Consider the following 15,718-nt stretch of genomic DNA (forward strand, 5'->3'; position numbering starts at 1 on the left):
TCATTAAAATTGAATAAACTATCATCTTGTCTTTATTTTTAGTTAGCACCTTAAAAGCTTAAAGCTGTAAGCTAATGATAGTTATATAAGAGCAGATGCTGCTGGTGCAATAAGCTGTAGTTTTACTTCCAGTGGATGCATGATCTGATTAGTCGACTAATCGCAAAAATAATCGGTGACTAGTCGACTATCAAAATAATCGTTTGTGGCAGCCCTAGTGTCTACTTGATCCACGTCTGACTCCGCGAACCCATAATGTTTCCACACCACTGAAGTTTTCTTTACCTCTCTTTTCAACCAACGGCAGTCACTCTCCTCTCCAAATAATTTCTGCTTAGCTTTCCGAGCTTCCCTCGGGTACTCTTAATTGTTGTGACGCGTGTTCGAAATGCAGAGAGGTGCGCTCGATTTGCCACACGGAGCAGCGCGAGAGTAAAGCACGAGGGGGGGGGGGGCTAATAATCGGCTCAGTCATTTTTAATGATCGTTGAAAGCCCAGATCGTAATCGTGATTAAAAGCAGCCCTAAGTCATGTGGAAAGTGTCTACTGAGGACACAGATCAAAGTAGCCGAGGGTGATTTTCCCATAAACGTCCATACAAGCAGACCTTTTGCAAACATCAAAGTCCCTCCCGCTGGCCGTTTGAAAGAATGCAGGTTTAAGGCACATGATGTTCACTTTTTAGACCCAGAAGGCTACCACCACTTCATATATTTCATCTATAATAATACAGTGCAAGACAACAATTTTTGTGGTGACCGTTTGGGGACTTTCCACAAAGAAATGGTTGTCCTTCGCTGGTAAAGAAGAACTTCATCACTCTGCACAATGTGTCTGGATGCTCTTTACCCAAGAACTTCAACTAATCTATAATCATACTACATTGTCTGTGAGTAATCTGGCAATCGGTTACTTAGACTACTTCCACACTAGCCCAGATAGATATGAAAACGGCCTTTTCATCTGAAAACGCTTCACACTAACATTTTCAGTCGTTTTCACAGAGTTGTGCGTCCACATTGAAACAGCCGAAAACGCTTACGTTCCAGTCCTGCGCATGCGTGAAGCATGTGAAACATGTGGAGTGACCTTTGTGAAATAGTAGCCCTTATTACAGTTACTCATTAACCTCCTAAGACCCGAACTCTTCCACGGCATGCATTTTTAATTTCTCTTTGATATTTGGGCTGATTGAATGTAAAAACAAAGAATTACCAGATTTTTTTTACCTTATTTTTGTTTTTAAGAAAAATAAGACCATATGAGGATATTCGTTTAAAATTTCGATAGAACAGTAGCAGTATAATGTCCTCGTAAGTGGATATCAGGCCCTTGTAGAGCAAAACTGAGTATTTTGGTCTAAATAACCCAAAATGTGATGACCATATATGTGGACACCAGGTCCTAGGAGGTTAAACCACTTACTGCCTTTGTTTGATTACTTAAGTTTTTACAAATATCCTCATACATCAGCGAGATGGGCAGATAGGAAAAAAAACAGTAATGTGTAATGCACATTTGCACATCGATCACCCAGCCTCTGTTTGAAAACAACAGAGTTTGAAGGTGGAAACGTCACGTTACTTGAAATTTGTGCAAGAGAAGAGCAAAAATGTGACGATGCAAACTATAGCTAGGCCACAAATAACCGTCAGGGTTTCCTAATATAGGGTTTCTAATATGCTTTAAAAATATATAATATAACATATTGTATGCTGTCACTTATTACATGTGTAAATGTTAACTATGATTCACGGCTCTCAGTGGTATAGGCTGTACACAGTGACTCACTGCACACGCAGAGATGCACTTAGGTCAATACAGCTCCTCTGTTCTGTCTGTACCACGCACAACATTAATTGAGCATAATATTAAATTACCCCGAACCCTACAAGTACCTGTTTAACAACCTTTCAAGGTAAAAACCCCCAGGCTATTTACTGCAGCAACCGGGATATCAAATCTCCCCAAACACCTGTAAATGCAACATTGCTAATGACAAGCTAGTATGGACTGACGCCTAACGTTAAGAATTGGTAAAGAAATTTGAGATCAGACTATGATGATCTCAACCACGAAAGCTTTGGTTTAACAGGTAAGTAAAAGAAGCAATGAGTACGTTCATTAGATTAAAAAACACTAAGAGAAACAAGAACCCAGAGCCTGTAGTTTACAAATCAAATACATTTCTGCACTGAGGACACCATCTCACACTTTCAGATGATTTGCTACCAACAGAAAATCTTCTAACCAACATCACACTGTAGTTACATAAGAATAGTGGCCAATTCACCATTGGTTTTACTGCAACTGTAATAAAAATCTTCTTCCTACTCGCAAGTTAATGCCGCTTGATGACTGCCAAGACCTTTATATTTATCCCTGCAGGTAGCTACCTCACTCTGTTGGCTGTCAAATTCAACTTTCTTGTTAAAGGGGATAAGAGTGGCTTTTTATATTTTAACGGCAGGTTCAATCTTATAAGTTGGCGCTGGAAGAAATTAAAACGTGCACGTCTTATCGAGAACTGCAGGAGCAACAAATGACAGGCAGCTGACGGCTGCTACCATTTCTGAATCCGACCCAGAAGTTAAAGGGCAGTTCTGCCAGACTTCAGCATTTAAAAGATAAGAGATGGGTTCACTGGCGACTCCATTGGGTAAATAAAAGCGAGCAGCTCAGTTTCACTATCTCTGATATTCAGAACACCCAGTAAACATCACGTTTGGATAACTGACAGCGCACAAGTTCGTGATCACTTTAAAAGAAGATATTTTCATGCTGTCAGTCATGTGGACAGTATTTCAGAAGCAGTGTTTTTTTTAAACTATTTAAATATTTCTGCACTTTAAGCAGCTTTTAAGTAAAGCTCTATATACTCTGTCACTTCCTGCAGCTAAAAATGAAAGCTAGTTTACTTTTAGCTTCCATTGGACAAATTTTCTGATATTTATTTTTACTTTAACATGCTGAGAGTTTTTAAGGACTTCAGCAGGAGCTTTGACTGTCATAAAGATGATGGGGTCAGTCGGTCAGACAGCCAGCAAGCCAATCCCTTGAGTCACTGTCCATCAGGCAGCCCGCTGGTTACTGCTCCAGCCAGGCAGCCGGTCATTTGGCTAGGCAGGCACCCAACCAATCAGTCAGAAAGCCAGCAAACCAGACTGCTGGCCAGCTAGTCCTTCTGTTTATCCACTCATCAGCAGCAGGCCCGCAGTTAGCCAGCAGCCGTCCAGCTACTCACCCAGCAGGTGAGCCGGCCAACCTGTCAGTCAACCAGTCGGTTGGTTAGATGAGTAAATTATACTTTGAAAGTAAAAACAAAACTATAAAGGGTGCTAAAGGATGCAGAGAAAGATCCACACAGACACCAGTACCATCTATGGTCAACAGAGCATCCCTCGCCCACAAAATGTCAGTCATGTGAACATTTTTTGTAACAACTGAGAATAATTACAGATGCGGAGACCAGAGTGAAGGCGGAGGAACGCAGCAGGAACATTCTTAAGCATTACCCAATATGGGACATGAATCACAGCTAAAACAGCGGCTAAAGGAGACGAAGACGAGAATCCCCTAAACTGACAAAACACAACAGTGTTCAATACAACAATGCATCTATAACATGCACCTATTTTACACTAAAACACAGCAAAGACATGACAGCAAAGACTTCAAATAGGGAATCTGAAATCACTTTTATTGATTCTGTACTTTAAATTTGTTGATTCTACTTTTGTTTAAAAAAAGAATTGCCAGAACCAGCTAATCAAATGCATGCGATCTTTAAGCACTCACGCTTGCCAAAGTATTACTATTATCATCATTTACACATTATTATTATTATTATTTATATCATAACAACATTACTATAACCTTTGATAAATGATCAAAACAATTAATTTACAGTCAAGATTGGTGGTGATTAATTTAATATACAGTTATGAATGAATCATCATCATCATCATCAACATCAGTTTGTCCAGATCAGACACATAAACTGTGTGTGTGTGTGTGTGTGTGTGTGTGTGTGTGTGTGTGTGTGTGTGTGTGGAGAGAGAGAGAGAGAGAGAGAGAGAGAGAGGGGATGAAAAGCAGGAAGTAGCCTGGATGTCAGGCCACAGCTGCTTTAACGAGCAGATGACATCACCCCCTCTCTTTTTGTCACATGTTCACCGTGTCTCCTTCTCTCCATCTTGTTTGCACATTTATCCTGTCCAGCCTCTGTCCTCCTTGCAACATCACTTCCAGTTGTCCTCTATAATGACTCTACTCTTTACTTTCACGTTCATCCATCCCGTCATTACACATCTCACCTCGGCCTCTCTCTTTCACTCTCGCCATCTCTCGCTCTCTGTCTCACTTTCCCTGATTTGTAGTCAGTCCTTCAAAACAAGGCATCCTGAAACTACTCATTATCATTCCAGGGCATGAAATGGTGGGGAGACTCTGTTGCAGCCATATTGCTTCTAAAGTATGACAGCACACAATTTGAGCAGTGCTCACAGAACTACCGACCCAGGGGAGCAGACAGCCGCAAAATGGAAGCATAATGGAAAATGGAAGCAGAGTAGCAGGGAGACTTCTTCAGAGGCCAAAAAAGGTTGACATCCCTCTAACAGACAACCGGGAACATGGAGAGACTTGTTCCAGGCATTACTGGGTTGGCTGTCATACCTGAAAATGCCCCCATGTGGATTCCTCATATATGAAGAAGGGTGATAGAGGGACAAAATCCACAGTATTAAAGTCTTACAAATGCATTTTCAATTTCTGCGTAAGCTAACACTGTGGCTCAGCAAGGAAACACTTTGAGAGAAGCTAAAAAGGCTGAAAGGATGAAAGATCCCAATTTGATTCATCTCACTTTTAGCATTGCTTAAATTAAAACTGTTGGAAATGGATTTATTTTACAAATTCTGCTTTAAACTGGTCTTTGAGGTTAGAATATATGAAACAATTGAGTTACATACATTGATTTATCACACTACATGTTATCAGTCTTTAAAAATGATCCTAGATTGAACATGAATAGTCTTAACCAAAGATATTCTAGATATTTCAGTGAATAAGTGAAAATGCTGACTGAAAAGCACTGAAAGTTGTTTCAAAGGTTTTCAGTTTTAACTACTTGGGAATATCTGATGAATATCTGCATCAGTTTGTATGGGAATCCTTCAATGATGTTGATGTTTCACTCTGAAGTGACGAGCTAAGTTTTCTCAAACCAGAATCGAGTTCTTTTGTTGAACACATCCAAACTGGAGGAACGATTTCAGAAACTTAAACTCAAAAGGTTCAAACTTGGAATTCAGTGTAATAGGTTTTATATTGCCAGACATTTCAAAATGTTTTATTATGTCATTCACTCTTACTGCGTCTTCCACACCTTCCCACATTCACACCTCTGAGTGTACAGGGAGCAGTGGGAGAGGGAGGTGAGTGAGAGGAGAGAGAAAGAGCTCTCTTGGCTTGTGATGTCTTTCAGTTCATGCACAAAATTTACTGAGACAAAAGGATGCAAGGAAAAATGTCTAGAATAGTAATTTATTTCCCGAGGGAAGCGAAAGGCAGAGAGAAACATGCTTGCTGTTGAGTTTTTCCTCTAATCAAGATTGATTTTTTCCCCCCATTAAATTCTGAGTCCTGCTGTATTACATCAAGTCAACAGCAGCAGTGGGAGATGCAGAATGCAGCCATGCTGCAGCTACAATTCCCTCTCTACCTCTTCCGCTTTCTTTCCAATTTCCTATAAGGGATGATGATGACTTCACTCCCTCTGTCAGTTCTCTCACACGTTCCCTCATTTCGCAAACAACAGAGGTGGTGGCTGGTGAGAGATGGTGAATGATGGAAACGGGGGAGAACACAATGGGCATATTTGTGCCAGAAACTGGAAGAGCAAGGGTGAAAACACAAGCGAGGATGAGAAATTTAAGAAAAAGAGAGCAAGGAGACGACTGATGTAAGAATCTGGAGAATGGATGTGATTGAGCCTGCAAGCAGTGATAGCCCCTCCCATAATCCCACTGCACTTTACATGAACCTTCTCTGGAGGAAGGGGGGGCATTATCACTGATTTCTTCTCCTTATCTGAGCTTACTCTCTTATGTAATCGACAAACATCCAAAAAGACTTCTTACAATTAATCAGACAGCTGTACTACGGGGACAGACATTCCTAAAACGCAGCATGGGCACTGCTTTTCTATCTAAACTTAAACAGACTGCAAAAATAAGGATTCCTGCACAGGAGACATTAAACTGACGGACATTAAACTGCCAGTTGCTTTGGATGTACAAAGTCACCGGTGTGGCATTACTGGTCTGAAGTAAAGCACAAGGTAAAGAGTTGCCACCTGAAAGCATTACCACACAGTAAAAAAGAAAAAAAAGAAACAGCAATTACAGCTGTCTCAGGAAGCAACACACTACTGTCTCCAGCACGCCACACTACAACAAAAGCACATCCACACATCTAAAACGATGTAATAGCATTTTACAGGCATCACAAGAAACTGCGTGGTGCAGAGAAGCCTGCATACACCATCTCTCTCAGTCTTAAGCACAGGAAGCAAGCTCAGGCTAATTTCCTCAAAAGTAAATGAACAAAAAAAACTGTGGTAAACAGTTCCAACCCTTTTGGAGAGAAAGGATGCAGTATTTCAGTGTCACATAAAAGGCACGAGTACTGCTCCACTTACAGAAACTTCTAGTTTATCATGTAAAAGGCAGGAGGAAGAGAAATCTATGTTAATGCCACTTTGACTGGTTTTGAAAAAACTACAATTATATCTGAACAGCGAGAATCTTTAATGTCTGTTTTCATCTTATTCACTCTGTGGGAGATGGAGAGGAAGACACAGATGTTTCTAGTCAAAACAAAAGCTTCAAATAAATTAGTTTTACCTGTTATAACCAGAACCAACTGTGAATCTGTGTGTTAAACGCCGGTTTAGCTTGCACAGCTCTACCACATTAGCCCAAATAAAAGACAGTGTTTCTGGGGTTTCAGAGGTTTGCAAGTCTGTGTTGAAGCTATTTGTAAATTTGGTACTGCAAATAAATATTTAGTTATAATTGATTTATTCTTCAATATTCTTTATTGTTAGCAGAAGTAAAACAACAACAAAAATGCTCATAAGAGAGCTTTAAAGTGCAAATCGGCACCCTTAAATTGCCTTTATAGTCCAACCAATCAAAACACAGACATGTTATGACTTTAAAAATGTTACATTCTGTCTGAAGCAGTCAAATATGAGTGAATGTTGCTAAAAACATAGTCTAAGAATAATACAATTATCAAACCAGAAAAAGTATGAAGTAATATGAAAATCTCTGTATGCAGCCCTGGAAGTTCAGCTGAGCACAGCCTGAGGAAATGTGTTCTAGCCTCAAGAAATCATCAATGCTGTTGCTGTTTATTGCAAAAGACGTGCTGCCAATAAGGAGCTGATGAAAGTCATTGAGTTACAAAGGCAATTTAGCTCTGCTGTAACCTTCACATTATGACAATTTGCATGAAATCAACATTTTAGTTTACAGTTATACCCGCTCATCTTTAGCGGCCTATTTTTCACACTCTCAGTCTTTTAATGGGGTATTTAAAGGTTTAACAGAAACTTTAAAGCAACTGGGGCTCAGAATGACTTGCTTATATCACAAAGCCCAACCTTGTGCACTGTTACTCTATAGCCCTACTGTTTTCTTAAGTGTCCATTTTTCACCCTCTCTCTCTCTCCCACACTCTCTATACAGAACAGGAAGTGGTATGTGGGTCAGAGCACATATGCAGAGATAAGCACAGGGAATCGAGAGCGTTCCCAGAAACGCACACACATAGGAAAGAAGATGTATAAATGGGAGGTTTTCCATCCATGACTTGTGAGTGCATGAAAGCTCCTGTGGTTCCCATCTCTCTCTCACACACACACACACACACACACACACACACACACACACACACACACACACAGACATACATATGCATATATACAGTAACTGTTATACTGAATTTGCGTACATGTGCAGTATCTCAAATTTTCCCAATGCAAACAACTTCCTCTGCCTGACAGTCATTCTTGGCCGGTGTCCAGCCAAACAGGCTGTGTTTATTTTATAAAAATGGCTGAAACCGTGTGGAAAAGGGACCACTCAAAACATTTTGGTGGAACGGGAGGAAAAAAAGTAACTGCCAAGACTCCTCAACATGTGTATTTCTCTTCAATGATTCATCTTGTATGAATACATAAACATGTCCCCATCAAATGCTCTTGATCCTTCCTCGTTCCCTTCTTTTTGATCTCTGAGGCTGGATATGTAGATTTGTTCCTGCAGGCCACAAGACTTACACCCCGAGCTCGTGATTGCCGCTTTTAATGTTTTACCGTGAACTAGATTTTTCAAAGGCAACTTCAATATGCGGCATGTGAGAGCCCAGATGTGCTGAAGCTGTAGAGTAAGAGCCTTATGTTTGTTGAGAATACTGCCATGGACTGTATAACCCAAACTGCTTCCAGACACTGGTTTCCAGCTGCTCCTGGGTCATGATTATCTAGAACCAGCAATTTTGATTGTTTGTTGTAATCTTTTTGTTTACTGATCAAAACTGTCAAATAGGCCAGAATACTTGTTGCACTAATACGAATCTGACTTTAAAAACAACACAAAAAACATTTTTTTAATGAATTTCAGAATAACTATTTATAATCTATTAACAGTGCTATACAAAAGTCTTAAGCCACCATTATATAGTAATACGCTATAATAGTTTCCACAATTCTAATAAACTTGAAAGTCAGTATTTGGTATGACCACCTTTATTCTTCAGCACGTCCTGCACTCACTGCATTGACAGTGTGTTTGGGATCACTGTCATGCTGAAAAATGAAGCTGTTGCCAATCAGATGATTTCCAGATGGTATTGCACGGTGGATCAAAATCTGACTGCACTTTTCTACATTCACACGTCCATCAATGTTGACAAGATTCCCAACACCACTGGCTCGGAGGCTGTCATGCTTTTGGACAAGATACTCACTGTTGTACCTCTGTCTGAGTGGCCATGTCTGAAGAATACTTTGAAAGACCCTCCTAAAGGGTCATCAAAATGTGCTGGCAATATGTCCCTATTGCTCTCTTGTAACACAAGAAAAACAAATTTTCTTAAGGTATGTCATACTGCACCATCACAGTCTGCTACACTGCTTCCATTTATGGTGCACATAATGTTGTGCTTTAAAGCTTTTCCCTGTAAACAGCCTTCCAGATTCTGAGTGGAACCATGTTTTAGACAGCCCTGCATAAAGACACAGACTTTAACACTGTCGCTTTCATCCATAACTCAGAGGTGGTCCCAGAAGTTAACTTGGGAGGTGTTACAGAATGATTGAACAGATAATTAAAATTAAATACTCAACAAACAAAAAAAATCAGTGGCTGAAACACTTTCTTTTCTTTCCATTTCAGAATTAACTGATACTACAACATTTCTGAGGTCTCTAACAGTCCTGGAGGCTGATTACAGCACTACCATCTTTGTTACAAATGAGCTCTTATTATCACAGAGGACCAATTTCAACAAGGATAGAGTGGGATGCACATTAGATAGTAAGTCTTTAGAGATACAGATGAAACCAGCAGGGTCCTGAAAGGCAGACCGTACAATCCTCTTCAGTGTGACAGTTAACCCAGATTAAAGCTCTGTTGGTACACTCATTCCTCTTTAAGCCATCTGCAGGAACATTTTTCTTCTTGGCTCATTTGGCCATTGATTCAATGATGAGTAAAAAAAACCCCAAAAAACAAAAACAAAACATCAGCATGAGGTTACTTTAATAACATTTTCTGCTTGTATACACATTAAGGAACACAGAACTAAAAAAGGCAGAAACAGCCCTCTGGGGCCCAGTTTAACGCTGTGGATCTCAAAACATTTACATGCACGAGTCTAAAATCATCATTCGCTAAAGTGCCCTGAGAGAAGTGAAAAATCTGCTTGCTTCAAACGTGACCTCCTCAAAGTTCATCTAATGAACAGAGACCACTGTTAAGAGTGATGGAAGCTATGTGATTATATTCCTGACCATTTTTGGAGAGAAAATATTGACATGAGGGTGTGGAATGGAGAGAGGCTGTGGAGTGGGGAAACTGTTTGGTGTTTATCTTGTATGCTTCAGAAAAGCTATTTATTCCATCACATGCAATAAAACTTAGTCTGGAATCAATTACAAATATGCAAAGTACTAAAAGTACTAATGTGCCAACTTCCGCGTGCAGTAGGTTTCATGATCAGGCCTACTAACTTTAAACAGATGTCTGCTTGCAGTTAGAACCAAATCAAATTTCCCTCACAAGACGCCTTTCCAGCACCAAATCTCACGTGTTTATCTATGTTCCAGTGTAATTTGTTTTCTGGATTGAAAGAGTGACTCTTTTCATCATTTTATCTATATAAAAATTTATTGGCTGACAATTACTAAGGCAGGTATTCCTATAGTCCTACAGCCACTGCATCTGTTTCAGTGGAATATAGCTGTTTCTGTAATGGCAGAATAATTTTACTTCATTCAATCCTTCTCGTGACCGGCGTTTGCTGCAGGATTTAACAATCCCACAGTGCAAGAGTGGTTTAGCTGGGATTGAAACCTGATTAAAGACAACAAAAGATTACAAGCGCATGCTGATAGGTGTTACTGACCTCGGTGACGTCCATGACCTTGATGGCCGCCAGCTGTCCCGTCTTAACATGTCGACCCTGCAAAGAAACACAGGAGAGAGGAGAGATGAGCAAAGTGGAAATCTGTATTTTTGTGCATTGTGAACAGCTGCTACCAATGTTTGTGATTAAAGTGTAAGCTTGGTTATAGGACAATTAAGAGCACAATGTGACAATAAAAGTTGCTGCTTTATTGAAGGCCAAGTATATGACTATGCAAATCGACGGTAGTGTCCAAGGCTGAGTACACATGGAGGTTTATTCAGCCGTTCCAAAAAATAAAAACCACATTTATAACAAGTTATTTGTCTCTACAATAGCGTGGAGAACCACAGGCAATAATCCAAACCTTTATCATTTCCAAACAGGCTGAGCACAGTGTTTCCAACGTGGACTGGTGCAAAGAATTAAAACGGTAAACTCATTTTATCCAGGCAGAGCAAACACAGTCTGAACAGCTTTTCCAAATTTAAAGGACATAAACAGCGTGAAATAGTATGTGACCTGAAAGAGGCAATAATGATACCATGCTTCACTACATGTGTGAGTAACTAGCCTGCAGCTCCACCATACTGCATGCATGTTTTTCATAATTTCAGAATGAATGTGACAAAACATGCAATAGGCTTGCACAACGTTGGATGTGCACCTTTCTTTTTTTTAGAAAAGAAGTTATTGCCAATAATTGTTGAGATAACCGCAAGCTTGTGGTCAAAGCAGTATTATCTCATTCTTGAGAGGCTTTCAGAAATACTTTGAGACTTCGTGAAACTCAGCACCAAAAGTATATAAAAGAAAAATGAAGGGGGCTTTAAATGAGCTAGAAGCTGGAAATAGATTATATGCTAACAATAACTTTTGGGAGCAAACTAGCATGTAGCAATTTATGTTTTTGTTTTTTAATACCATGTAAAAATTAAACCAATAGCTTATTTTAAAGATATTGTGAAGACTTCACTTTTTATCGTCTTTTTAAAATATTTCAAGCAAAAAATAATTACTCTGAAAGGATAAAAAACTAACAACTTACATGTTGCAGTTGCTCTAAAGCCCCCTAAATTAATTCAGCGTTAGGGCCACTGGGAAAGAAAAAAAAAAAGTGGGCATGTCTTTTTTTTCTTCTTTTCCAGAATTCTGAGAAAAAAAAGTCAGAATTCTAAAATAAAAATAAAAATAAAAAATCTGACTTTAATGTCACAATTCTGACTTTTTTTCTCAGAATTCTGGAAAAGAAGAAAAAAAACAACTTGCCCACTTTTTTTTCCAGTGGCCCTAATCCTCTTCTGTAGAAAACAACTAATAAATACTCACACTGACAAATACTAATGAAGCACTAGCTACTTGAGCAGTTTAAAAAATAGACTGTAAAACTTAAATTTCAACCATTTGGAGAGCTAAAATTTTGCAGTTCACCATGAAAAGAACAAAAATTACCAACATATTTTTCCAGGTAAAAGAACACACCGTTCAAGTAGTTTTCAGATGCCAGAATAACACCCAAAGAACAAACCTTATTCTCACACTAGCCTACATAGCATTACAGGAAAGGTACACAGCTGTTACAGCCTGAACAAGCAAGCACTTTTGAATACAGCAATGGTGTAGAGATAAACAAACTCTTCCAGGAAAGACAAACACAGAAAGGGAAAAATTTGAGATGATGCAATGCTTTATGACTGTATTATGTGTGTAGTGCCTGTGTGCGTCTGATCAGGTTTCCTTTGTGAGAAAAGGCACTGTGACACCTGAACCACCAGCCCCAACGACTGAGTGATGAGAGATTAACCCATTTCAGTTTAGTCAAGGGGGGCGTGTGTGTGTGTGTGTGTGTCTATATGTGTGTGTGTGTGTCTATATGTGTGTGTCTGTGTGTCTGTGTGTCTGTGTGTGTGTGTGTCTGTCTGTCTATATGTGTGTGTGTGTGTCTGTGTGTGTGTGTGTCTGTGTGTGTGTGTGTGTGTCTGTGTGTGTCTGTGTGTGTGTGTCTGTCTATATGTGTGTGTGTGTGTGTCTGTGTGTGTGTGTGTGTCTGTGTGTGTGTGTCTATATGTGTGTGTGTGTGTCTGTCTGTCTATATGTGTGTGTGTGTGTCTGTGTGTGTGTGTCTGTCTATATGTGTGTGTGTGTGTCTGTGTGTGTGTGTGTGTCTGTGTGTGTGTGTGTGTGTGTCTGTGTCTGTGTGTGTCTGTCTATATGTGTGTGTGTGTGTGTGTCTATATGTGTGTGTGTCTGTGTGCCTATATGTGTGTGTGTCTGTGTGTGTGTGTGTGTCTATATGTGTGTGTGTGTGTCTGTGTGTGTGTGTCTGTCTATATGTGTGTGTGTCTATGTGTGTGTGTGTCTATGTGTGTGTGTGTGTCTGTCTATATGTGTGTGTGTCTATATGTGTGTGTGTGTGTCTGTGTGTGTCTGTCTATATGTGTGTGTGTCTATGTGTGTGTGTGTCTATGTGTGTGTGTGTGTCTATATGTGTGTCTGTGTGTGTTTGTGTGTGTGTCTGTGAGTGTGTCTGTGTGTGTGTCTGTGAGTGTGTGTGTGTGTGTGTGTGTGTGTGTGTGTGTGTGTGTGTGTGTCTATAAGTGTGTCTGTGTGTGTGTCTGTGAGTGTGTGTGTGTGTGTGTGTGTGTGTGTGTGTGTGTGAGTGAGTGTCTGTGTGTCTGTGTGTGTGTGTCTTTATGTGTGTTTGTGTGTGTGTGTGTGTGTGTGTGTGTGTGTGTGTGTGGCTGACGAAAAAGGTCAAGGCTGATGGAGACAGCAAACTGCAAAACTGACAGGAAAACAAATCTCTGATGGTGCTTTTTGGTGGGGACTATCGAGTTACACTACGGAACACAATAAAGGATAAAGGAGGACTCTGACTTTTCTATAGTACGGTACTAGATTTCGATATTCTGTTATTTTGTGACCTTTACTTTATGCCTTCTTGTGGCAATGTGGCTCTTATCTCAAAATCTTAAACCTTTCTCTTTATATAATCTTAACAAAATATTATAAGAGAAATAAAGGACAAACAAATGAGAAATAAACAGATGTTTTTAAATGCAGAGAGGAGATAGAATATTAACGTAGTACATTACTGAAAATGCTGAGAATGAAGTAGCTACTAAACATCAAAAGGATCAAGCTGTTTTGACCATTTACATAACGTGACATCATTTTAAAAAGACTTTTGTTGCTTAAATGTAGCCCAATTTAGGTTCAATAAGCCCCACATACATTCTAGCACATGAATTAACTATACAAATGTTTATTTTATTTTCTCCAATGAATATAAACTTCGACCATCAGTTACATTAAAAAAAAAAAAATACATTTTGCAACACACTGGCGAGTCAGCCACTTTGTTAAATCCATCGCCAATACTGTGATGAACTTTCTACAGGCCACGCTGCTGCAGTGGCCTGTAGTTTGCATAGAAATGTGAACTTATCTGCAAAAACTCGTTAACTACTAACTGAGCGATACAGAAACTTCCAGAAAGTCCAAACTTTTACTTTGAATGAAAATGTCTCTATCAGCCTCCATCAAGCTTAAGTATCTATCTTACTGCAGCGCTGCTGAGTCAAACGTTTCTAAGCCATGACACAACCACACTGCAGGTTTTCCCTATTATGTACTGATGCACACAAACTAACCGCCACTAACAAATGCTCTCACAAGGAGATTTGCAGGCACAAAAGTATATGAACCCTCACTATTCCCCCGGCTTACTGCCTCCTCAGTGTGACCTCACCACCTGCACTTCAGACTTTGCATTTCTTTTTCTCCGAGCCATGTTTAACAATTTGTTGTCAAAGAGAATAGCAGGTAGGGTACCAGCCCATTTTAGCTGATGATGCAGTTTGTAAAGGCGGCAGGATGTGTCTCACACACACACGCACACACTGCAAATACTCTGAAACGTCTTATATTAACTCCCTGACAAACAATGGAAACTCAAGCAGACACACACCTTACATTCCCCATACACTCACACAGCCGAGGCTCAAAGATTGTATAGAAGTTGTGTAGATACTGATGAAATCATGAAATGAATGTGTGAGAACATATGCATCTCCCCCCCCCAGGTTTTGTTGCATACAGTTAATGTGTAAATATGAACAAATATAATTACGACTGTGTGTGTGTCACAGACTAAATTACTAACAAATTTCTACGCGTCTGCATCACTCGCCTTTGCATGTGAGAAAGGTGACCTCAGCACAGCACAGACTGTTATAATTACAGACACCCCCCCCCCCCCCCTGCACTAGACAAGCATACAACGGTTAAAAGATGACATCATCTTCTTCCCAGATTCTTTTGTTCAAAAACGAGACACAGATATACACACACACCTGGCCTTTATGAAAAACCAAAAGACAGAAAAAAAGCCAGAAGGAAGAATCATCAGTCTTTGGAAATAACAAAGACTTCCAGAGAGGAAGAGAAAGAAATTAGATGTTCACACAGGCTGTCCAGTTTTGCAACAATATCTAAACATGTGGTTCTAAAAGTGGACCCTCCAAATTGCCTCAAATCAAATCTGCTTGTAGGCCCATCTGAAATGATTTACTTAAAGGATCCTGTCTTGTGTCTATTTACGTAGCTCTTGAGGCAGAGTCCAAGAAGAAGTGGACAACATTTCAAAAAGCACAAGTGAAATGTTTCAGTGACATTAACTCTCAGTTTCACTCCACTATAAACCATTTCTTTGTCTGTAAGGATGATGGTCTTTTCCACAGCAGTGGAAAAACTCAAAAACCACCAATGTCAAAAACAGAAAACATGAGCAGCCCATGTTTCAGAGTAGTCTATAAACTTTTATCACTGCCCCCTACTGACAGTCCACAGCTTCAACATACAAATGCAGGTCTTTAAGGCCTAGCAGAAGCACTCATGGACGTCTGAGCTGTAGGATTTTTATTTTTGTTTTATTTAGATAAAAACTGAAACATGCTAAACTACTGAGATCACGATTCATTGTGCTAGCCCCAGCATCTTCAGTGTTGGTAAGATTGA

General features: G+C 39.8%; 1 protein-coding gene across 8 annotated transcripts in view; it reads right to left on the reverse strand.

Annotated features, from left to right (window-relative positions):
* LOC309690320 (mitogen-activated protein kinase kinase kinase kinase 4-like) overlaps window positions 1-15,718 on the reverse strand; it is a 106,715-nt gene that overhangs the window by 50,001 nt on the left and 40,996 nt on the right. For all 8 annotated transcript variants that reach the window (XM_082507329.1, XM_082507332.1, XM_082507330.1 and 5 more), the window contains exon 3: window positions 10,700-10,756. In XM_082507329.1, the coding sequence (XP_082363455.1) occupies window positions 10,700-10,756 (57 nt within the window). The remainder of the gene's footprint in view (window positions 1-10,699; window positions 10,757-15,718) is intronic.

The sequence above is a fragment of the Aulonocara stuartgranti genome (genome assembly GCF_965226115.1).
Source record: "Aulonocara stuartgranti genome assembly, chromosome: 16".
Lineage (NCBI taxonomy): Eukaryota > Metazoa > Chordata > Actinopteri > Cichliformes > Cichlidae > Aulonocara > Aulonocara stuartgranti.